The sequence below is a fragment of the Ictidomys tridecemlineatus genome, chromosome 5 (genome assembly GCF_052094955.1).
Source record: "Ictidomys tridecemlineatus isolate mIctTri1 chromosome 5, mIctTri1.hap1, whole genome shotgun sequence".
NCBI classification, from domain to species: Eukaryota; Metazoa; Chordata; class Mammalia; order Rodentia; family Sciuridae; genus Ictidomys; species Ictidomys tridecemlineatus.
Window position 1 is genome coordinate 176,826,661 of NC_135481.1, and position 25,177 is coordinate 176,851,837.

The 25,177-nt window shown below is 48.9% G+C and overlaps 2 protein-coding genes across 2 annotated transcripts in view; both read left to right on the top strand.

Moving 5' to 3' along the window:
• The window catches only part of Bpifa1 (BPI fold containing family A member 1), a 48,423-nt gene extending 23,280 nt beyond the window's left edge, over positions 1–25,143 (top strand). The window contains exon 9 of the mRNA XM_078051626.1: positions 24,975–25,143. The gene's annotated coding sequence lies outside the window, so the exon portion shown is untranslated. The remainder of the gene's footprint in view (positions 1–24,974) is intronic.
• LOC120886139 (BPI fold-containing family A member 1-like) lies at positions 20,232–25,177 on the top strand. Its single transcript, XM_078049080.1, has 7 exons — positions 20,232–20,415; positions 20,585–20,741; positions 21,840–21,947; positions 22,259–22,408; positions 23,240–23,363; positions 23,952–24,015; positions 25,092–25,177. The coding sequence occupies exons 1-7, from the start codon at positions 20,232–20,234 to the stop codon at positions 25,175–25,177; spliced, it is 873 nt and encodes a 290-aa protein (XP_077905206.1).

The following is a 25,177-nucleotide window of genomic DNA, read 5'->3' on the forward strand; positions in this document are numbered from 1 at the left end:
TCTCATCCTACACCACACCCCTGATTCTTTGTCCACATCAGAAACCATAGACCCTTTTGCAAGCCTACTGTTTATATTGTAGATGATAATTGATCTCATCATTTCTATATATTGTGATGAAACCATAAATGTCTTAATAGCAAGTATTTGGCTTAAGGTTATATATTGCTTGTATTTGCATCTGTTCACATTGTTCTCCTTCTTAAAGGAGAGGTATTGGAAACCTGCAGGGACACTATAAGTGTATAGGGTAAAAACTGTTACACCTCAGAACCGCAGTGCTAGAAGGAAAGACACACAAACAAAACACACAAAAAAAAAACAAGAGAAGAAAGTGTCCCAAACAAACCAAGATACTACATCATTAGAATCCATGGCCAGCACAGCAGAAGAAATGACAGAGAAGGGGTTCAGGGTGTACATAATTAAAATGTTCTGTGAATTAAAGGATGATAAAAGAGAGCAAATACATACAGAAAATGATCATTTTGATAAAGAGCTACATAAGCAAATACAGGAAGAAAAGATTTCTTCAACAAATAGGGAGACAGAGATTCTAAAAACAAAACAAACAGAAATCCTTAAAATGAATCCAAATTAAAAGTTCAATAGAACCCATCACCAACAGATTAGATCACTTAGAAGACAGGACCTCAGATCATGAAGACAAAATATATAATCTTCAAAAGAACGTTGACCACACAGTGAAGATGATCAGAAACCATGAGCAGAACATTCAAGAATTGTGGGACAACATAAAAAGACCAAATTTCAGAATTATTGGGATAGAAGAAGGCATAGAGTTCCAAACCAAAGGAATAAACAATCTATTCAATGAAATAATATCAGAAAATTTTCCAAACATGAAGAATGAATTGGAAAATCAAATACATGAGGCTTACAAGACACCAAATGTACAAAATTACAACAGATCCACACAAAGACACAATATAATGAAAATGCCTAGCATACAGAATAAGGATAGAATTTTTAAAAGCCATGACAGAAAGGAATCAGATTATATACAGGAGGAAACCAATTAGGACATCTGCAGGTTTTTCAACCCAGACTCTAAAAACTAGAAAATCCTAGAACATAGACCAAGCTCTGAAAGAAAATGGATGCCAACCAACAATCTTATATCTAGAAAAATTAAGCTTTATATTGGATGACGAAATAAAAACCTTTCATGATTAAACAAAATTTAAAAGAATTTACAACTAGAAAGCCTACACTATAGAACATCTTTGGCAAAATACTCCATGAAGAGGAAATGAAAAACAACAATGAAAATCAGCAAAGGGAGGTATTACACTAAAGGAAAAACCAATCAAGAGAAACCAAGTCAAGTTAAATACCAAAAATAAACAAATGTGACCGAAAATACAAATCATGTCTCAATAATAACCCTGAATGTTAATGGCCTAAACTCACCAATCAAAAGAAATAGACTGACAGAGTGGATTAAAAAAGAAGACCCAACACTATGCTGCCTCCAAGAGATTCGTTTCATAGTAAAAGTCATCCACAGACTGAAGGTGAAAGGTTGGGAAAAATTATACCACTCACATGGATTGCAGAAGCAAGCAGGATTTCCATCCTCATATCAAATAAAGTAGACTTCAAGCCAAAGTTCATCAAAAGGGATAAAGAAGGACATTTCATACTGCTCATTAGCAAGACACTGCAGAAATACAGAAGATAATTTGAAATTATTTTGAAAATTTGTACTTAATAAAATAGAAAATATCAAAGGCATCAACAAATTTCTAGAGTCACATGATTTGCCCAAACTGAATCAGGATGATATACACAAGTTAAACAGATCAGAAGCCTACCACCAAGAAAAGCCCAGAAACGGATTAAGTTCTACAAGACCTTCAAAGAAGAACTAATACCAATACTCCTCAAATTATCTCATGAAATAGAAAAAGAGGGAGCACTTCCAAACTCATTCTATGAGGCCAATATCACCCTGATTCCTAAACCAGACAAAGATACATCAAAGGAAGAAAACTTCAGACCAATATCTCTAATGAACATAGACACAAAAATTCTCAGTGAAATTCTGGCAGATTGAATACAAAAAACATCAAAAAGATAGTGCACCATGATCAGGTGGGGTTCATCCCAGGGATGCAATGTTGGTTCAACTTACAGAAATCAATAAATGAATTCATCTCATCAATAGTGAAAGAACGATCAAGGCTTGCCATCAGAGAAAATGCCCTTTTATTGAGGAACAGCTCTGCATATTTATAGAGAGAGGGGGCGGTTTTGACAGTTATGACAGTTTAATGGTTGAACAGTTGACAGTTGGCTGGGGTGCTTTCTGATTGGTGGGTAAGGATCATGTGAGCCAGCAGGGCTAGTCTGATTGGTGGGTAAGGATCATGTGAGCCAGCAGGGCTCATCATTGGACAGCTCTTCTTGGGGGATGGGGAAGTTAATCTTTGGAGCCAGGTGACTCCCAACATTCCCCCCTCTTGTTATTAAATGAAAGTGGGTGTCGACTCATTCTGGCTGCTTCCTGCTGAGATGGGGTAATGTGGAGAAAGAGAGGAGGGAAGTAAGGAGCCCCCTCAGGTGGGCAGAGGAGACCGGTATCAACGAAGGTTCCTTGCCACCACAGATCCATGATGATGTCAGTCCATTCGTCATAGGTCTCCACTGGAGGTATCATCCGTAGCCAGGAGTTGGGAATTCCTGAGAAGCTGGTTAAAAGCTTGGTTAGACATTTTACCCACCTGAGTCTGAATGAGCTTTATGATAAAGGGAAGGAACAGGCACAGGGAGTTTTTATAGCCCAAATCTAATGGGGTCTCTGGGTCTGCAAGCTGCCTTGTTGGCACAAGGGGGATTAAGTGTTCAGCCTTGATGGGGGCATGGGTGTTTGGGCTTGAAGCAAACAGGTGATAAAGAACCAAACAGAGGGTTTGAGAAGCCAGGTCATCCTGCAGCTAACTTTGTTTGGCATGACCTGCAGACCAACCTGTCCTGCACATAACACCCTCAATTCCACTCTACATTCCTAGTCCAATCTACCTGCCTCCCCTCTCTATTAAGGCTGCTCTTCAAACTTTTTCCTAACTGGGTGTACCAGCTTGCTTCTCTCTTTGCTTTTCTTGAAGGCGGCCAAAGGAGGATGGTGGCCCATTGTTACCAAATTTCTCTTTGAGAGCAGTCAGCTCTCTCCAGGTTTTATGTGAAACACCTCAACTTTAAATACTGATACTTGAAATTCTTACAAAATTGGGAGGGTAAACAAAACACACATGTTTCTCCTTAGGCCCAAAAGGCAACTGGTAAAGTGCACACTTATTCAGGGGTCACCATGCTCTGGACACCTAAGTGGTTTGTCAGAAGGACAACACACAACGGTCCCACTACCGGCCAGATCCAAGCAAGTGGGGGTATCTGTAAGGAAGAGAAGAGGGTCTGGCTGGAGGGGACCCTTAGGGTCACTTGCCTTGAATATAGGGCAAAGAGAGGACCCAAGAGGGGCCAGAAATGAGGGGGAGCATTAGCAGAACCCATTTATGGAACATTGGGCTAAGAACAGAGCACGGGAGAGGCAGAGCTTGAGGAGATCTTGTGGGGAGGGATGACAAGAGTACTTAATGACAAGTGACTATCGTTGGGGCTCTTCTGATGAAGGTGTAGGAGCTCTGGGCTTAAGCCTAGAAATGTGAATCCATGGCGTAAGTTGGTTATTAGTAGTTTGAGTTTGGCCACCAAGGGAGTGCACATAGTCACCTGAGCAGGACCCTCCCATTTTGGTTTTAGAGGGGGCTTTTCCCTTCGTGGGCAATAGTAAACAAGTTGACCAGGCATTAAGGAGGTAGGGTTTTGAGGGAGACTGGGGTCAGGAAGGAGCCAGTCTTGAGAGTGCCAGAGTTCAGAGCATAGATGGAAGAGGAGGGGCAAGGCATAGGTTTCGGAGATGGGTAGGGGTTCTGTAGGCAGTTTGGGAGGAATGAGGGGACGGCCATATGACTTCATAAGGTGAGAGATTAGAAGGCTTCTTTGGCAAGGCTCTAATGCGCAATACAGCAAGGGGAGAGTAAGGGGAGTACCTTTACCCAGTGAGCTTGGTGAGCTTGGTGAGGGTCTCTTTAAGGGACCGATTGGTCCTTTCAACCTTTCCGGAAGCCTGGGGGCAGTAAGGGCAATGGAAATGCCAAGGGAGTGATAGCGCGTGACCCAGTCCCTGAGTTACCTGCGAGGTGAATTCTGGGCCATTGTCTGATTGGATAGAAGTGGGCATCCCGAAACGGGGGATTGTATGAGCCAACTGCCACGGAGGCCTGCTTGTTAGAAGTGGGAAAGGCTTGTTTTTTACTTGGGGCATGTTGGTGAAATCAATCTGCAGCCGGGGTATGACGTGGGCCTGATGAGAAGGGAAAGGTTTAGGTTTTAATGGAGTATTGGTATTGGTTCTCTGGCAGATCTGACAAGCGGAAGTGATCCATTGAAGGAGGGTCTTATCGAATGGGGAAAGGGTGAAAAAGGAGTGAAGAAAAGTAGTGAGACTCTGTGGACTAGAATGGAATAGAGAGTGAAGAAACTGGAAGAGTTGTTGGGGATCTTTGGGCCGATCCCCGGTGGTAAAGCTCTGTAGGGCGGCTGATGGAGCTGCTTGATCGGCCTTGGAATTCCCCCTGGTAGTAAGGGAGGAGTCAGTTTGGGGCCTTGCAATGGATTATTCCCAGTTGGGAAGGCAGCCTGGAGGCTCGTAGGAGGCCAGAAGTAAGTGTGGAATTAGTGACTGCTGTCCCTCTGGTGGTAGCCCCCTTTCTTTCCAAATGGCTGCGTGGGAGATCAGGATACGGAAGACGGATTTGGAATCTGTATATAGGGAGAGGGTTTCCTCCGGAGCAAGCATGCCCTGTGGCAGCTCTGAGTTCAGCTTGTTGGCTGGTGGTACTGGGTGGGAGAGGTTTGGCCTCTATGATGGATGAGAGGGAGACGACCGCGTACCCGCCACTCTAACCCCCTCGTGTATAAAGGAGCTACCATCTGAGAACCAGACGAGGTCCAGGAGGGCAGGGGTCCCTCAGAAGTGGTGGTAGGGCAGGGTCAAATCGTCTCTAAGACCTCCAGGCATTTGTGGACGGGATCTTGTGAGGGAGAAGATGGGAGGAGGCAGGCAGGGTTTAATGGAGAGCAGGGCTGAAAAGAGATGGAGGGATTTTCAAGGAGAGACGAGGAGGGATAGAACCCTGGAAGGAGGAAGTGACTGCAGCCCTTGTCAGTGAGGAAGTCCTCTAGATGGTGAGGAGATGAGATGGTCAGCGGGGAGCCCAAGGTAAGCTTGTTGCTTCTTTCTGGAGGTCACGGGCCGCTGCTAGGGCTCTGAGGCATGGGGGCCAGCCCCTGACGGTGGGGTCGAGCTGTTTGGATAGGTAGGCCGCTGGTGCACATGTGGGGCCATATTCCGGACCAGAACGCCCAGACTTTGTCCCTGTTTTTCATGTGCATAGAGGGTGAAGGGTCGGGAGAGGTCGGGGAGATGCAGGGCGGGTGCCCAGAGGAGGGTCTTTTTGTAAAGGGCTTCCCTACCGCTGAGGATAGGGGTTCATCTTGGGGGCCCTTGGCCAGATTATAGAGCAGCCTGGCGAGGAGGGAGAAATTCAAAAGTAATCCAGGCCCTGAAGTACCCAGCCAAACCCAAGAAGGAGAGTCATCCTTGGTCTTTGGTGTAGGTATAGACACAATAAGCTGCTTTCTGTCTACTGTAATGGCCTTTTTCCCTTGAGAGATAGAGAACCCCTAGATATGTGATCTCTTTACATGCTATTTGGGCCTTTTGTGGAGAGGCCCGATATCCCTTTAAGGCCAAGAAATTAAGTAGGAGAACTGTGTCATCTGTTGAGCACCCTTTGGACCAGCTAGAAGAATTTGTAGAGGTTTGCAAGGGGTGCAGAGAGCAGGATTGGATCCGAGCAAGAAGAAAGCCTGAAAGAGATCCCTTAGAATGGCGGGATCCAGGGACCCAAAAAGGGGCCATCTGCTTTGGTTGACTAGGGATAAGGGGCCAGGCCTGGGTGCTATATTTGATCCAAGAGGCATTGTAGGGGAGAGTCGACCGGCAGAGAGGACACATTACCCATGTGAGGAGGAGGGAAGAGGACACAGAGAAGGGGGAAACTGATTTGTTGGCAAAAGGGGCGTCCCTGCTAGAGCCAAAAATCAGGAGTGCCTAAGTGGCAGGTTCAAGCTTCAGAGATTGGTCGTCACCAAAATCCTGACAGTCAAAGCTCTCATCCTGGATGGAGCCAGAGCCATGGGAGACCTTGGCCAAGGCTTTTCAGGACCCCTCCTGGAGAGGCCGGATACTCCTAGGGCCGGAAAGAGGGGAGAGGAAGGGGAGGGTAAGTGTATCTCTAGTGGCTGATTCTTAAGGTGAGAGGACTAGGACTTTTGAATCTGCCCAAAGAAGGAGTCTCTGAGGGCCACCGTAGCCTTAAAGGCTGTGTTGGGGTGCTTTCCTCCCCGCAGGTGGGCAAAGAGATTTGCCGGACGATAATCAACATATTGCAAGAGGGGTGGATTCGGGGCACTGGGGGTGAAAAGTTTGGAGGTCGGAGGCCAAGGTTTGTCCAAAGAGGTGTGGACTATCTCGAAATCCCTGAGGAAGGACAGTCCAAGTTAAAGGCAAAAGATATCCTTTAAATCTATGTCGAGAAGTGGGTGGCATTGTGGGGGATCTGAGACAGCAGAGTGTATGGGTTTGGAACCAAAGGAGGTATGGGCCTAACGGAGGTGTTGATGAGTCATATGTAGGACCGTTGGGCTTTTTTTTACCGCTAGTATGGGAGTATTGTAAGGGGAATGAGCAGGGTGGAGGTACCCCTTGCTAAGAAGGTCCTGCATAATAGGTTGTAGGCCCAGAAGAGCTTTTGTGGACAGGGGGCACTGGGCCTGATTGGGGAATGTATTAGGATCTTTGAGATGAATGTTAACTGGTGGGCAGGAAATCATAGAGGGGGTGTGGGTATCCCATACAATCAAGTCAACCAGGTTCGTAGGTAAGGGGTCCTTTTTAGTGTGGTGTTTCATGTCAGCCTCACAAGTGGAGCAGAATGGCCAGTCTTCTGCCAAAAGGGCCAGAAAAGATGAACAGGCCGATTCTGGGGCCTGACTGATGCCAGGAGCCCGGATGTTGATTGTTGTATTGAATTTAGAGAGAATATCTCGGCCGAGCAAAGGAACTGGACATTGGGGCATAACTAGGAACGTCTGAGGGAATGGGAAGTTGTCTATGGAACAGAGGAATAGGGGAGTCTTTCCTGGATAGATGGTCTTTCCTCCTACCCCGGCAATAGGAGAGGTGGACGGCACTGTTTGCCCCCAGAATTCTGTCAGGACTGAGAAGGTAGCCCCGGTGTCAAGGAGAAAGTCAACCTTGCATCCATCCACCTGAATCCACACCCTGGGTTCCTGACTATAGATCATTATGGTCGGGGACAAGGACCCAAGTCACTGTCAATCGATTGCCATGCCCAAAGGTCGGAGGGTTCCCTGGCCATAGGCCTCCTACGGGATCTAGGACAGTCAGAGCCCCAATGACCTTGTTGTTGACATTTAGGGCATGGGGTACGCGGAGTGCGTGGTGCGGGGAATGCCCTGGCCTAATGTCCATCCTTGCCACACTTGAAGCAGGCGCCCAGGGTGGTTTTCAGTGATGGGCGGTGACCGGAGCAAGCACCCTGCAGGGCCTGGGTGAGCATCTGAAATTTCTCAGTCTGGGGGGTGGCAGGGCCATGTTCGAGCTTTTTTTAGTTTGGCCCAGATGTTGGGGTAGCTCTCAAGAGGAAATGTGTCATAAGGACATGACGGACATCTGGGGTTTCGGGATCTAGGTTAGAGCTGAAAGGTTTTTGTAAGCTGATCCAGAAATTCCAATGGGGTCTCTTGTAATTTTTGGAAATTGACGGCCTTACGTGCCGCTTTTTTGAACCCAGCAATAATACATGCGGAGAATCGATCCCTACTCTGTATGCCAGCTTGTGTGTTATAATCCCAGTCGGGAGTCTGATCTGGGGCAGCAAGTGGCCCCGGAGGGTGATGGGGATTAACTCAGTGAGTTTCGTCCGCATGGGCTCTGGCAAGTTCCCAGTCTCTGGTACGTTCCTCAGGGAGGAGAGTATTAGCCAATAACATGTATATATCATGGTGAGTGAGGCTATAAGCCTGGAGGACCCACTGAAACTCTCTTCTGTGGTGAATGAGCCCAACCTTCACTTGAATTGCATGAGGTCATTCATAGAGAATGGGACATGTACCCAGATAATGCCCTCAGGTCCAGCAACCTCTTTTAAGGGGGCCATGGTTTGTGGGACTAGGGGCAGGACCTAGTTTGAGGGGAACTAAAGGTGTCAGCCGAGTCAGGGGAAGCACCTGAGGGGTTGGATGGAGCTGATGGGGGAGGTCAGTAGGGAGGGGGTTCATCTGCCAGATGGGTCAGGGTGTGCCGCAGTCTGGCTGGGCACAAATCACCAGCCACTCAAGCAGGAACAAACTTTATTTCTGAACTCTACCCACTCAGCAGCTCTCAGGGACACCACACACCAACCGGAACTCCCTCCACCTGATCTTCACCAACCAACGCAAACTCCCCAGGAATCCCCGCGAGAACTCCAAAGTAGCAGGTGCCTGAGGCAGACAGAAGGGGTCTATATACAATTGAATACACAACTTAACTTAACCATCATCATCTCAATGGCTCGCTGGCATCACCTCTCAACCACTCCCTTCTGGCAAAATGCCATGCAGTCATCCCGACCTGGCTGTGGCCCTCAACAGGGGTGAGAACAAAGAATAGAAAAAGCCTTAACATAGGGATCTCCTTCTACTTTTTCAAGCATTCGCAGGAGTTAAACAGATCTCTGAGAATTGCCGGGTCTAGGGATCCTGACTTTGATTGTCCAATTGATAGTAAGGCCAATCTTGTGTGCAGAATTTAATAAGGGGGAGTCTGCAGGGAGGGAAGAAGAGGTCCCCATAGGTCAGGAGAGGGACAAGGGTGGTTGAGAGAGAGAGAGAGAGAGAGAGAGAGAGCCTGTTCTTCCACCACTCAGGACCTCCTGCTCATGAACTGGGTTCCAGAGAGTCCACCGTGATCTTGAAAGTCATGGTGGGGTGCGTTCTCTCCTCCAGATTGGGTGTCAGAGGTTTGCCAGACGATCACCTTCAAAGCCCCTGCTTAGCCTGTCTGAAGTTGGAGACCCAATGGGGAACTCACCTACTGAAGAGCCAGTGTTGTGCGAGTAGCAGCGCTTGAAAGAGTGGACGAGGATTGCAAGCCTTGAGAGAGGGGCCCTCGAGCAGCGAGGCATTCCCCCTCCTGGGTTTCAGCAGCAATGAAAGAATGATCAAGGCTTGTCATCGGAAAAAATGCCCATTTATTAAGGAACAGCTCTGCATATTTATAGAGCCGGGGGTGGTTTGACAGTTGGCTGGGGTGCTTTCTGATTGGTGGGTAAGGATCATGTGAGCCAGCAGGGCTCACCATTGGATGGCAGGATCATGTGAGCCAGCAGGGCTCTCCATTGGACGGCTCTTCTTGGGGGATGGGGAAGTTAGTCTTTTTTTTTTTTAAGAGAGAATTTTTTTAATATTTATTTTTTAGTTTTCGGTGGACACAACATCTTTGTATGTGGTGCTGAGGATCAAACCTGGGCCGCACGCATGCCAGGCGAGCACGCTACCACTTGAGCCACATCCCCAGCCCAGGGAAGTTAGTCTTTGGAGCCTGGGCGATTCCCAACAAATAGACTTAAAGTTAATGATCATATGATCATCTCAATAGATGCAGAAAAAGCATTTAACAAAATATAGCACCCTTTCATGTTCAAAACACTAGAAAAACTAGGGATAATAGAATCATATCTCAACATTGTAAAAGCTATCTATGCTAAACTCCAGGCCAACATCATTTTAAATGGAGAAAAATTGAAAGCATTCCCTCTAAAAACTGGAATAAGACAGTGATGCCTGAAAGAACAATCAAGGCTCGTCGTCGGAGAAAATGCCTGTTTATTGAGGAATAGCTCTGAATATTTATAGAGCCAGGGGCAGTTTGACAGATATGACAGTTTAATGGTTGACGGGTTTGACAGTTGGCATGGAGTGCTTTCTGATTGGTGGGTAAGGATCATGTGAACCAGCAGGGTTAGTCTGATTGGTGGGTAAGGATCATGTGAGCCAGCAGGGCTCATCATTGGATGGCTCTTCTTGGGGGATGGAGAAGTTAGTCTTTGGAGCCAGTCGACTCCCAATAATGCCCCCTTTCACCACTCTTATTTAAGAGCAATTAGACAGGTGAAAGAAATTAAAGGGTTATGGATAGGAAAAGAAGAACTCAAATTATCACTATTTGATGATGATATGATTCTATACCTAGAAGACCCAAAACATTACACCAGAAAACTTCTAGAACTAATAAATGAATTCAGCCACATAGCAAAATCAAGAGCCATAAATCAAAGGAATTTCTGTACATCAGTGAAAAACCTCTGAAAGAGAAACTACGAAAACTACCCCATTTACAATACCACAGAAAAATAAAATATTTGGGAATCAACTTAATGAAAGAGGTGAAAGACCTCTACAATGAAAATTACAGAATGCTAAAGAAAGAAATCAAAGAAGACCTTAAAACATGGAAAGTTCTCCCTTGTTCTTGGATAGGCAGAATTAATATTGTCAAAATGACCAAACTACCAAAAGCACTATACAGAGTTAATGCAATTCCAATCAAAATCCCAGTGGCATTCCTCATAGAAATAGAAAAGGCAGTCATGAAATTCATCTGGAAAAATAAGAGACCCAGAATAGCCAAAGCAATCATTAGCAGGAAGAGTAAAGCAGGTGGCAGCACTATACCAGAACTTAAACTATACTACAGAGCAATAATAACCAAAACAGCATGATATTGTCACCAAATGGTACAGAATAAAGGACACAGAGCCAAACCCACATAGAGTTATCTCATATTAGACAAAGATGCCAAAAACATATGTTAGAGAAAAGATAGCCTCTTCAACAAATGGGAAAACTGGAAATCCATATGCAACAAAAATGAAATTAATTCCCTGTCTCTCACCATGCACAAACTCAACTCAAAGTGGATCAAGGACCTAGGAATTAAACTAGAGACCCTGCACTTACCAGAAAAAAAAGTAGGTCCAAATCTTCATCATGTCAAATTAGGCCCTGACTTCCTTAATAAGACTCCTATAGCACAAGAAATAAAATCAAAAATCAATAAATGGGATGGATTTAAACTAAAAAGCTTCTTCTCAGTAAAAGAAACAATCAGTGGGGTGAATAGAGAGCCTACAGCTTGGGAGCAAATCTTTACCAACGCACATCAGATAGAGCACTAATCTCTAGGGTATATAAAGAACTCAAAAATCTTAACAAAAAATACAAATAACCCAATCAATAAATGGGCTAAGAAACTGAACAGACACTTCTCACAAGATATACAATCAACAAATATATGAAAAAATGTTAAACATCTCTAGAAATTAGACAAATACAAATTAAAACTACTCTAAGATTTCATCTCACTCCAGTCAGAATGGCAGCTATTAAGAATACAAACAGGGGCCGGGGTTGTGGCTCAGCAGTAGAGCACTCATCTTGCATGCCTGAGACGCTGGGTTCAATCCTCAGCACCACATAAAAAAATAAATGAGTGAAATAAAGGTATTGTGTCTAACTACAACTAAAAAATAAATATAAAAAAAGAATACAAACAACAATAAGTGCTGGTGAGGATGTAGGGAAAAGACACACTCATATATTGCTGGGGGTACTGCAAATTGGTGCAACCAATATGGAAAGCAGTATGGAGAATCCTTGGAAAACTTGAAATGGAACCACCATTTGACCCAGCTATCCCTCTCCTCAGTTTATACCCAAAGGACTTAAAAAAATAGCATACTATAGTGATGCAGCCACATCATAGCAGCATAATTCACAATAGCAAAATTGTAGAACCAACTTATATGCCCTTCAGTAGATGAATGGATAAAGAAACTGTGGCATATATACACAATTGAATATTATTCAGGATTAAAAGAGAATAAAGTCATGGCATTTAGAGGTAAAGGATGGAGTTGGAGAATATTATGGTAAGTGATGTAAGCCAATTCCAAAAAAAACAAATGCTGAATATTTTCTCTGACATGAGGACGCTGATCCATAATGGGAATGGTGTGGGGGGAGCATGGGAGGGATGCAGGAACCTTAGATAGGGCAAAGGGGAGGGGGCATGGGGGTAGGAAAGTCGGTGGAATGTGATGGACATCATCACCCCAGGTACATGTATGAAGACACGAATGGTGTGACTCTATTTGTGTACAACCAGAGACATGAAAACTGTGCTGTGTATGTGTACTATGAGTTAAATTCATTCTGCTGTCATGTATAACAAATTATGATAGATAGATAGATAGATAGATAGATAGATAGATAGATAGAGAGGCACTAAGCAACTCAGTGAGACCCTGTCTCTAAATAAAATACAAAACAAGGCTGAGGATGTGGCTCAGTGGTCAAGTGCTCCTAGGTTCTATCCCTGGTACAAAAAAAAAAAAAAAATGAATGAGGACCTCTGATAACCAAATCTTATCCCATAGAGAGTTTATCAGCTTCCAACACCAGAAGGGCCATGGCTGCAAGGACCACAAACAAGGTGGCTACAGAGTCTAGCTATTTGGATATGTAGGCCACTGGACAGTACCATGTCCCCAGCATTTGAGTTAAGACTCCTACGGCTATTCCAGACCGCTCATGGACATACAGAAAGAAAGGCTGGGTGAGGTCAGGGAGCCCCGTCCAGGTGCCCTGGTGAGTGCTTTTTAATGTCCTCAAAGGCCTTTTGTTGTGTTGGCCCCATGTTAGAGGATCCTTCTTCTCCCCTTTGTGGTTTCATAGAGGGGTTTTGCCATAACTGAAAAGTTGGGGATCAATATACGGAAGTATCCAGCAGCCCCCTAAAACTCTGTAATCTGACGGCGGGTTGAAGGGACTGGGATTGAGCAGATCACCTGTTTCCCCTCAGGGCCCAACTGCCATTGTCCCAGAGTCAGATAGAAACACAGGCATTTGACTTTATTTTATTTTTTTGAAACTTTGTAAACAGCCTGACACAGGAGAGTGAGAAGCAGCTGTGCCCCTTCCCTGCTGTCTCTCTGGATGTTCTGGCCAAGGACAGACCATCTGTATATTGGAGCAGTGTGCACCCACATTGTTTTGTAGGAAAGGCCTTTAGTCACAGGCCAGCGCTGTCCCAAAGACAGTTGGTGATTTCCGAAACCCTGTGGTAGCCTGGTCCAGGTCAACTGGCCTTTGTTCCCCTTAGAATCTTCCCTTTGGAAAGCAAAGTGGCAAACGAAGGCATCTTTAGTCCAAGCATGTGAACTAGGCTGCTTCAGCTGGGAGCAGACTTGGCAGAGTATATGGATGGGGACCACAGGGTGTAAGGCGACCCTGGCTTGATTTACGGCATGCAAATCTTGGACTGGCCAGTAATCATCAGTTCCAAAGGGGTGTATTCCACGGTGACTGGCGAGGCCCAAGACTGCCATGTTGTAGAAATCTGTCCAAGTGTTTTTGAATTTCAAGTTGTACATTATGAGAAATATGATATCCAGCCCCCTCCCGACTCCCCCAGCTGGTTTCCAAGGAACCTAATTTCTATCATTCACTCTTATCTTTTGGATCATAAAGAACTTTCCCCAGGATCTAATTGCTGTTCCTTGAAATGTAAACCCCTGTGAAGGCTGCAGGCCCAGTTAGAGCCCTGACTGAGTCTCTTACCTGCTTCTGTGGACACACTTCCTGCCTGAAAACTCTTGCAGAAATTCCTGCTGATAGTCTAAGAACAATTATGGTGAGGGTCTCTGGAGAAGCTTAATTAGGATTTTCTGTGGAAGAGGGGGTGCCACTACACCTGGGCAATGCTTGCCACAGTTCATGCTGAAACCCAGTGGAGGTGACACTCCACAGGACCCCCAGCGTTCCTTCCGCAGCCCCTGGCCTGACCCTTCTCTCTGCTGGTGGCCCAGGTGTGTCCTCTGACTGGTGAGATCCTCAGGCAGCTGGATGTGAACTGCTCAAAGGCCTCGTGGTTGACCATTTGGTTCATCCTGGGAGGATCCCTCAGAATTGGCAAGTATTGAAAGAAGGACCCCAGCCCGGGACCCCCAAGAGGCCTGCTGAGGGTGTCCGCATCTGCTGAGGAAAACCTAATATGATGGCCATTATGGTCCCCAAGAGCTGGGACTGTAGAGGGGATCTCCTGCCAAGAAACCCCCGCCCAGTCCCCAAACCCAGGACACCACAGATTCTAGATCCTCCCAAGAGCTACCCCAATACAAGAGGGAGCACAGGCTCCGCCCAGGCCTGAGACCACCCCTGTCCTGTGGAAGTGGCCAGTTTCAGCCCTTGTCTCCTGGAGGCCCAGGCTCCTAAGTAGAGGACGAGAAGTGAATGATCAGGTGTCATTTGGAAAGAGTGACACAAAGTCTCCTGGCCCCAGCCTTTGGTCAGCCTTGAGCAGGGAAGTTCCCTGCACTGTGGGCCTGGGGTCACCTGGCGACTGAGTCTGTCCCTGTCCCCTCTCCTTACAGAATAAGCAACTGCTCCCCAACTTGGCCAACCTGAGTCCAGGCAAGCTCCAGTCACCAGTCTCCAGGGTCCTCCAGCTGCCTCCATTGACTGCAAAGAGATTCCACCTTGTGGGACTCAAGTCTCCCTCAGCATGGGGCTTCTGCTGCCCCTAGAAACTTGACCCCAGGCCTTATGCACCTCCTGTCCTCTTCCACAATAAACTAGCTCTGAAGGGTGCACGGGTCCCCTCTGTGTGGCCCTGGGAAACAGACAGACTTGATCACAGGCACAGAAATACCACAGAAAACACTCTGGCCCTGTCTTTTGCACTCATCTGTGACTTTGCTCCTCACTGCCAGGAGGGTCTGAGATCTCCCACTCCATATAAATTGAGCACCTACTATGTGGTGGTCCCTGGATCCAAAGAGTCCATTATAGAGAAAGGGTGACAGAGTGGACATGTAGACACACTGGTGCCAAAGACACCTGACTTCAGATTTGATTCAGCCTCCCTAGGAGTTCCTTGAGGTATAGACCCCTCAGAACACGGTGACCAGTGAGTCCCCAGCACCCCACGATGTGAGCTCAGTCCAGGTTCAGGGTTAAATGAGTGGAAGATCCTGGTCTCAGGACTCACCAACTCTGTTTGGGAAACCGCATTCTGCCTCTTGGTCCTCATCATCTGCAAAATGGTAATTAACATCTTGCAGGAGGAGGAGCCAGGGAGCCCTGGCACTGCTGGTGGGAGGGAAAGCAGACCGCCCCCACCCCCAGGACACTGAGATCAGCTACAGCCAGACACACACCCCACACCCGCCCTGAGACTCCAGTTCCCCTGGGAGGAAATGCGCATGCGCACTGAAGGAAAGGAGGCACCTGGCCCCCAGCTCCCAGCAGCCCCCAATTAACCACTCCCCAAAGCCCACAAAAGAACCAACAAAACGCTTAATGACCTGGTGGGACAGCGACTCCCTGATACCCTCAGTAGCAAGGAAGCCACCTCCAGCTTCCCACAGCCACAAGGTTGAGCCTCATAAACGTAAAATCACGTGAATGTCGCCAGACACGGAGATGAGAGGGGACACCTCCCAGGGACACGAAGCTGCAAAACTGCGAAACTAACCCAGGACACCCCCGGCCAAGACAGTGGTCACCTGAGGGTGCGGGTCAGCCACCAGGATTGCTTCGGAGCGCTGTCCCAGTCTGACTCTAGGCCTGGGTCCTGGGTACGGGCGGGGCCTCAGTCCTGAAGACTCGTTGAACTCTCTCTGTGTGCGATTGTTCTTAGACATAATGTAATTTAGTGATTTTTAGGAAAAAAAAAAAATTGGCCTGCAGAATGCCCAGGAAAAACCATTTGCAGCAGGTTGAGCATGTGCTAAGTGGATGGGGAGTGGTCACTCAATGTCATTCATGCCTTCTTAATTATTTGGCTATTGTCTATTCAATTTTTAAATATTCATTCCCACTCTCCTTCACCCAAAGATGGACAAATAACCCACATATATTGATAATAGTAGCACATATCTAAGCACTTAGTGTGTGCCTGGAGCTCACAGCAACCCCTGAAATACAACACTGCTGAGAAGGCAGAGGACATCACTAGCCCAAGGTCACACAGGAAATGGCCTGTGGACAGCCAGATTCTAGAGCTCCCGCTCTGAGCTGCTGCACATCTCCCTCCCGCTCCCCTCCCTCCTTTCCATCACCCATCCCACCCCCATCCCCCCACAGACACACACACCAAGGGGAAAATGATGAACTGAACTGGAAAGTTCAAACAAGGAAGTATCAAGGGCTCAGAAATGAGAATAGGGCCAGAGAACTTCTTGTCTCCATCTTTCAATTCAAACTCCTAATCTACAAGCTTGGCCAGCGATTTGCAACCCAAACACCATGATTCCCCTGGACAGCTCCAGGGTTCTTCCTGCTCCTGAGTCAAAGAACAAACACTGGAGGGCAGGGCCAGTGAGGGAGGCTGGTCCCTGGCAAAGGCGGCTTTTGTGCTCCTTCTGACCCCTCCTGGGCTGGCTCAGGGCCTTCCTCAGGATGCCTCTTGGGGGTTCTCGAATTTTCTTCTCATTTTAAGGTTCACGGAGCTGTCAGCTCATCACACTTTCTCCTGGATGCGCTTGTTGAACACGCACCTTGTGATGATGCTGAGATAGGCAGTTGGGGGGAGCTTAAGCAGAAATTCAGCCCCAAATGTTTAGAAATTGGTCCAGGCCCCACCCATGGGTGCCTTGAGCCTTCCATGCCCTTCTGCTACCCAACACTGGCTCTGCTGGGGCACGAAGTGGGGACTACATTTGTTCCATCAAATTTTAATCCTCCGATAGCCCAGATGGGCATTGTTAGTTCCCTGTCTTGGGTGAGGGAGGGGGAAGTGTGAACAAGTCCTGGAGACCCGGTAACAATGTCCTCTGCACTTTTGTCTGCAAAGAGGACAGAGCCCATGGTCAGGGTCTTTACCATGACTACAATTTTCATAGAAAAAGTAGGAAGAAAAGGAAGAGAGGGGAAGTATCTTGCCTAGACCCACAAGCTGTTCCTGGGCTGAGCCAGATCTGGAACTCAGAGCTGCCTGATGTCCTAGCCCAGGGGAGGGCTCCAGATCAGGGGCAGGTGCTTTCTGGACCAGAGACCAACATGCAAACTTGCCCTTGAGGAGCACAAAGGCTCTATGGCCCCAATGACAGTCGGACTTCACCTCTGCCCAGCTGGGCAGGCCAGTGCCCTCCCCGAGCCTCGGTTTTCCCCCAGGATCATCACAGGTTCCAAAGCTTCAGCACCGCTCTCCGCGTCTGCTCCTATGGTGGCAGGTTTTGCAGGTCAAGAGCTGCTTTCCTAGTTCAAGACTTGAGCCTCTCCTCCCTCATCTTTCTCCATCTGCAAAGTCTCCAAAGGCCCAGGTGGAGGAGACAAGTGCCCGAGGCTTCTTTTGGGGAAGAGCAGATTTCTGGGCTGGGTTTGTGCCTCAGTGTTAAGGCGGTTGCCCAGGATGTGTGAGGCACTGGATTTGATTCTCAGCACCACATATAAATAAATGAATGATATAAAGCCCATCTAAAAACACATATTAAAAAAAAAACTCACGGGGCTGGGATTGTGGCTCAGCGGTAGAGCGCTCACCTACACGGGTGGGACCTGGGTTTGATCCTCAGCACCACATAAAAATAAAGGCATTATGTTATGTCCATCTACACCTAAATATTAAAAAAAAAAAAAACTCACTTCCCACTTCAACCGAGGTTGTAAGTCCCTGGCACATGGCAAAATCTCAGCAGGTGTTAGCTGTTGGCATTTTTAATTGCTGTTATTTTCTGGTGAGTTGAGGTCTAACTGTGCAATGTGCTCTCTGGGTCACGAGTCATTACTAGGTCTCGGTTTCTTCCTCCCAAAAAGAGGAACGATTACCATCCCCTCCCAGATTCTGATAAGGATGTGCAGTCACATGACTATCAGGTATGTGACTATCAGGGGCTCAGAACCCCAGGCAGGAACAGAGAGACCCCCAGAGATGGAGAAGTCTGATGCAGTTTGACACTTGACATTGCAGGAGTAGAAGGAGCTCTCCAATTAGAAAAAAAGAGTCAGACCAGTAAAGGAGAGGGGACAAGAGATGACACTGATGTCCCTTCCTGGGCTCTAACTGGCTGCCCTGTCTGGAGCTCCTAACATGATCTTCCAGGTCACCTGGGAGCGTGGGTCCCCAACCTCAGCTCTGTGCATGAAACCACGAAGTCTTGAGTAACAGCCCATCTCAAGTTTTTCTGTTTAACTTGAAAACCAAATGGCTTAACTTACCCACCTGCTAATGTGATTGGCAATTATTTGTTTTGGAGAGCCCTGAAAGATACCTCCTGATTGAAGAATTCTCAATTAACTTCTGAAGAAATCTCCCATTTCCTGGTCCCCAAGCTATAAAAGAGGCTGCCTCCCAGGCAGAAGCCCTCAGGAAGAGGAAAGGAGACCAAGACACTGCTCAGACCTCAAGAAGCCCAGGTGAGCCCTGTCCCTTCCACTGTCCCCCCACTGCACTGGGTGACAGGGATGCCAGCTTCCTCACTGTGGGACAGAAACTGGCAGACTGCACTCATTGGGGGGGGACCTTGGAAACAGAACTGGCCAGGTTCATGGGCTGGGAATGGCCACTCGCTCTGTCCCTAAGAGACCAGCAATGCTGATGGGAAATCAGGCTCCAACACCCTCAGTCAGGAGCCCCAGGGCAGGCATTTGACTTGGGGTTGTCAGTGTGGTCTGAGATGCTCACTGTGGCCGGGTGACTTCTGATATTAGGTGACTTGCAAGGGTATCCACAAACCAGACCAAAGAGCCATCCGCTTAGCAGGGAGGTGACAAAGTAGTTCGGTGCTTCAGTCACTGGCAAATTGAAGAATTCATTTGCTTGGTCTGAAGAGCAGGAACTGGGCTGTGGAGGCTCGAGGCAGAGCGCTCTCCTAGCGAGGACGAGGCCCTGGGTTCCATCCCAGCACTGCAGAAAGGTCGGTGGAATTCCTCAGAGGAGGTGGAACTAGGGACAGTGATTCAAGCCACTGTAAGTGAGCCAGCTGCTGAGTAAATTCTTCTTTTTTTTATAATTTATGTATGACAGCAGAATGCATTACTATTCTTATGACATGTGTAATTTTTCATATCTCTGGTTGTACACAAAGTATATTCACACCAGTTCATGTCTTCATACATGTACTTTGGATAATAATGACCATCACATTCCACCATCATTTCTAACCCCATGCCCCTCCCTTCCTCTCCCACCCCTCTGCCCTATCTAGAGTTCCTCTATTCCTCCCATGCTCCCTCTCCCTACCCAACTATGACTCAGCCTCCTTATATCAAACATTCGGCATTTGGTTTTTTGGAATTTGCTAACTTCACTTAGCATTATCTTCTCTAACTGTCCATTTGCCTGCAAATGCCATGATTTTATTCTCTTTTATTGCTGAGTAATATTCCATTGTGTATATATGCCACATTTTTTTAACCATTCATCTACTGAGGGGCATCTAGGTTGATTCCACAGTTTAGCTACTGTGAATTATGCTGCTATAAACAATGCTGTGGCTGTGTCCCTGTACTATGCAGTTTTTAAGTCCTTTGGGTATAGACCAAGGAGAGGGATAGCTGGGACAAATGGTGGATCCATTCCCAGTTTTCCAAGAAATCTCCATACTGCTTTCCAGATTGGCTGCACCAATTTGCAGTCCCCCCAGCAGTGTGTGAGTGTGCCTGAGTAAATCTGATGGTCACTTAAATAGAGGCCTGGAGGTCAGGCAGAGCTGCTTCAAACCCTGTCTCTACTTCAAGCCCGAGAGCCCACTGTATCTGTAACCTTGGGGACACTGGGCGAAGTTACCTGTGGTCACAGGCTTGTGTATCCTCACCTGTGGAAGTGATAGGGGCTCGTGTCTCAGGAGATACTGAAGATGGAATCAGTCACCCAGGGTACAGCCATCAACCTGTCTCCTGGCACAGGGAAAACACCCAGCAGTCTAGCCATTACTGCTGGTCACCTCCAGGTGCTCTGGGGAGGAGACCAATTTGTGCCACATTGGACTCATTCTGTCCACAGACACCAAGAGATGTTTCACACTGGGGGCCTCGTTGTCTTCTGTGGGCTGCTGGCCCAGGTCACAGCCCAGCTCGCAGGCCTGCCCGTGCCGCTGGACCCAGGCCTGCCTGAGCCCCTGGACCCGACTCTGTCCTTGGATCCGACCCCAGCCCTGGAGGCAAATCCCATAGATCTTGCTGGAAGCTTGAGGGATGGTAAGTCTGTGATGGCCTCTGTCACAGGTGTGTACGTACATGTGTGTGCGTGTGTGCACAGGTGTGCATAAACAACACTCCATCTGGTAGGAGAAGGGGCACGATGAGTAGGGGAGGGGGCCTGGAGATGACAGAGGTGACCCTCAGAGGCCCTTCTACTCATTTCCAGCTCTCAGCCATTGCCTGCTCTTTGGGGGTCTGCTGGACATTCTGGAAAACCTCCCACTTTTGGACATCCTGAAGACTGGAGGGGATACTTCTGGTGGCCTGGTTGGCCTATTTGGAAAACTGACTTCCTCTTTCCCCATCCTGAACAACATCCTCTAGTGAGTTGACCCACAATATGGTCTTGGTTCCCAGAAGCAGCTGAGATCTGCCAGCCCCAGGTGGCAGCCCTGAGGGAGGGGGCGGTGGCCTGCAACTCAGACTGGCAGGGACACTTGCCCTCTTCTCCCAGTCCCTGAAGCATGTCCTGGGGCTCCAGAACCATCTACAGTCCTCAGAACAACCCCTCAAGGTCAGCTTAAATGATGCCCAGTTCTCAGATGGGGACATGAGCCCAGGGTCAGGCCTGAGCTCACTCAACGAGACGCAGAGCAAGGAATGACACTCTAACCTCCTGAGTCAGGGCCCAGCCCTTCTTCTCTGCACCACTGCCATCTCCTCCCTCCCCCCCTAGAACACAGTGGCCTTTGATGGAGGCAGGAGAACATCAGCTCCTGCCTCCAAGGTGTCATCAGACACTAACAGAGCCAGGCGGTGTCTGTGGAAAGTTCTGAAGTGGTGCTTCCCACGGGACACCCAGAGCTCACTGAGCCAGAAGCACTAGGGTGTCTGTGAGCGGCCACAGCCTGGGCCTGGATGGGACTGGGTCAAAGCCATTCCCGAGCATCTGGCTCTGGCTCCCTGAGTGGCAGAGAGACAGACTTACATTTGAGTGATTCAGGCCAATAGAGGTGGGTGCAAAATTACCACTATTCCCACCATCCATCCATCCATCCATCTGTCCGTCCATCTGTCCAGCCAAGCTTTCCTTCCTTTGACCCCTTCCCCTGCCACCCACCCACCCACATATCCATCCACCCACCTTCCCATCCACCCACAAGGGAAGCCCCTTCCTTGGTAAGTCCCTGTGCTGGCACAGAGCAGACCACCAACCCTGACAATGTCCCCTCCTGGAAAACCTCATAGACCTGAGATGAAGAGGGCGTCATACATGTCAGGATCCAATCTTGGCAGAGGCTGGGAGAAGTGCTGTGAGGCTCAGCCCCGTGTGGCTCTGGCTGCAAGACACACACATTGTCTCCCATGGTCCCCGTGGGCAGCTCCTCCTCCCCTTGGATGGTCTCTGGGGTTGAAGGTGGTGTCCAGGTTGGAGGCTCCAGGAGCTGATGTTTCTCCCTCTGATGTTGCACCCTGGACAGCATCAAGGTCACCAATCCTCAGCTGTTGGAACTCAGTTATGTGCAGAGCCACAGCGCCCATGGCCTCTACGTCACCATCCCACTGGGATTCATACTTAAAGTGAATACGTGAGTAGGTCCCCAGGGTGGAAGGAAAGGTGGCTCAGCAAGGGAGACCCTGAGGTCTCTGGGGAGGCACCAGGGGGTGGGAGTGCAACGACCTGAGCCTCCGTCTGCAGCTCATTTGCCACTCTGCCGAGCAACCTTGGGGGCCGTGGGAACGCACTTGACCTCTGTGAGCCTTGGGTCTCCTGGGGGAAGTGAGCTGCGTGCACCTGTGGGCAAGGTGGGGTCAGGTGAGGCTCACATGCCTGAAAAGGGGGGGAAAAAAGCCTTGGAATGTGCTAGACCAGATGTCAATAGAATCGTGTCCTCTCCAGGCCCCCGTTCAGAAGTCTGCTGGAGCTGGACGTGAAGCTCAACATCACTGCGGAACTCTTGGTTGAGAGAGACAGTGAGGGGAAGAGCCACCTGGTGCTTGGTGACTGCACCCATTCCCCTGGCAGCCTGCGGATCTCCCTGCTTAACGGGTAAGGCCAAGGGCTGACGCTCTGCCCCCCAGGAACAGAGCAGAATGGTGGGTGGATGGATGGAAAGATGGAATAATGGGAAAATGGAAGAGAAAGAGGATGGAAGGGAGGAAGGATAAGCAGATGGTGGGGAAATGGGTGGGTGGGTGGGTGGGTGATGAATGGATGACTAACAGAGGGATGGATGGTTAGATGGCTAAACGTGTGGAGGGAACGATGGATGGATGGATGGATGGATGGATGGGTGGACAGATGTATGGATGGATTAATAAGTAAATGGAAGGGTGAAGTTTTCACTTATCCTTGTTAGGCCACATGACTAATTTGACGTTGGATTTGGCAACAAGATGTCTGAGTTTAAGCCTCAGCTATGTTAGGGCTGAGGGGAGGTGAAGGGCCTCTGAGCTTGAATGGTCTTCTCCTGCGGGGCTGTGGCTTGCTTATCTGTAAGGTGGACCTACAGGGGTCACTGATAAAGCCCCCAAGACAGCAGGGGTCAAGTGCTGGGTCCCCTAAGGGGAAACATGAAGCCTCACTAGGGTGCTGGTTTCAGTCCCCTGTCACCTGGGAAGGCTGAGGTCATACCCAACAGGCAGGAGTCATGGCCCCATGGCCGAGATCCTCACGTGCCATCTCAGGAGTCCTCCTAGCTCCACGCAGAGCATGGTCATATTGTGATGTCCTGTGGAACACCTGCCCTGTCCTGGGGCTGTGGGCTCCTCTCCCTGGTGCCTGTGTGAGCAGGGCGTGGCTCCCTCTGGGTAGGACCCTGGCTGCACATGGGGTGAGGGGACAGGCCTGGTCTGATGCTGACAGTGTGTCCCTCTCAAGAGTTTTCCAGGTCCACCCTCGGCTCCTGAGTCACACGTTTTTTGCTCCCTTCCCCATTCAAGACCTCGTGGACAACCTCACGGGCATCTTGAATAAAGTCCTTCCTGAGCTGGTGCAGGGCAAGGTAGGTGGGCTGGGGTGGGGGTCCCCGATCCTTGTGCCTCAGAGATTCTCAGGCTGAGAGAGTCCTGGGGTGAGCTACCTGAGTCCCTCAGTTTGAGAAGTAATTCAACCCGTCCATCAGTCTGTCGGTTGCTACATCTGTCCTTGGTTCTTTCCGTCCCTCCAAATGCCTCAGTGGGCTGCAGCCTGGTCCAGGCCCCGTGCCTGTCCACACCGCAGCTGAACTGGGTCGGCCCTGCCTGAGAAGCCCCACCAGCCCTCCATGGCTGGAGACCAGAGGACTTCCAGGCTAGGCTCAGGTGTCTCCTAGGGCCAGAAACCGCCTTCCAGAACCTTCCACAGAGGCAATGTCACAGAGTGAACGCGCCTCAGCATGACATTCAGGCCCCTTCCCAACGTCCCTCATGCCTTTAGTTTCTCCTTCTGCCTAATGTGCCTGTGACATTCGTCCCCACACCTACTCAGAATCAAACGCTTAGACACAGAGAAGTGACGGAAAGCTTCCCCAGAGAACCCCCAATAGAGATGATGCTGCTCCTGGGTGTCCCACGGGTGCCCCTTTTCTAACTCCCCTCTCTGCCTGGCTCAGGTGTGCCGACTGGTCAATGGCGTTCTCCAAAAACTGGACATCCCCCTGGTGCATGAGATCATTCGTAAGTGGTGCTTCCAAGCTCTCTCCCTCTGCAAGAGCGGCCATGTCCCCAGGGGTTTTGTCCCTGCACACCACAGGGCAGCTAGGGCCTCTGCCTTCACCTTACCTTGGTTTGGGTTTCTTTGTTCCCCTGAAGTATCTGGAAAGTTCTGAGGTCAAAGCCTGCCCTCCTTGGCCCCGACACTGAGTCTAGCTGGGTCCGTGGGTGGAAGGGCCCGTCCTCATCGACCAGCCTGAGCATGAGGGGTCTCTAGCACTCCCACTTGCCGGCCCTCCACCTCAGGAGGAATGTGGCTCTCCCTGACTCCTTCTCCTCACGACCATGACTCTAGACTGGTTTTCTGTTTTGTTTTTCATTTTCTAGACAAGCTGATCCCTGAAGTGAATCTTGTCATCAGGGTCTAGGCCTTGCTGAAAGGACCCTGGTCTCTGCTCTGCTGGTTAGTGTGGTCCCTGCTCCACAGGATCTGGGACAGTCTGTTACTCTGCTGGTAGGAGGCAGCAGGGGTCTTGAGACTAATGACACTTATATAAGTCAGCTTTCCCTCCCTGTAACGAAATGCCAAAAGTAATAAATTATAAAGACAAAAGGTTTGTTTGGGCACAGTTTGTTTCCAGTCCATGATTGATTGGCGAACCTTGTTACGGTGAGGCAGTGCCTCATGGTGGGAGCATGTGATGGAGCAGATGCTCACCTCATCAGGCACAAAGCACAAAAGAAAGAGCAAGAGCTGAGCACACACATCCAGAATCACCACACACAAGTCCACTTGAGCTCATGGACACATACTCTCGAATGCATGATCCAGGCCTGGGCTACCCTAGTGACTGAGGCCAAGCCTCTAGCTCCAGGGTCTCGGCCTCCTCCTCTCCCCTGGAGGGCAGGTTTGATGCTGGATCAATACCAATAAGAATCCATGACCTTGAGTCTCCCTGCTGATTGGGCTCTTGTCCCCACAGACCCGCTTCTTGCTGCAGTCCACCCGCTCCTGCCCAGGACAGGGAAGGCTGGCCCCACGTCCTAGAAAATGACAAGGTGCCTCGTCCCTGGGAGCCTGCGCCCCCTCCTCCCCCCAGGTGTGCGGAACGTCCCCTGCTCCCCACCAAATAAAACTGCTCCTCTTCTGCACCAGGGCGTCTTGTGCTGCTTCAGCATCATGTGA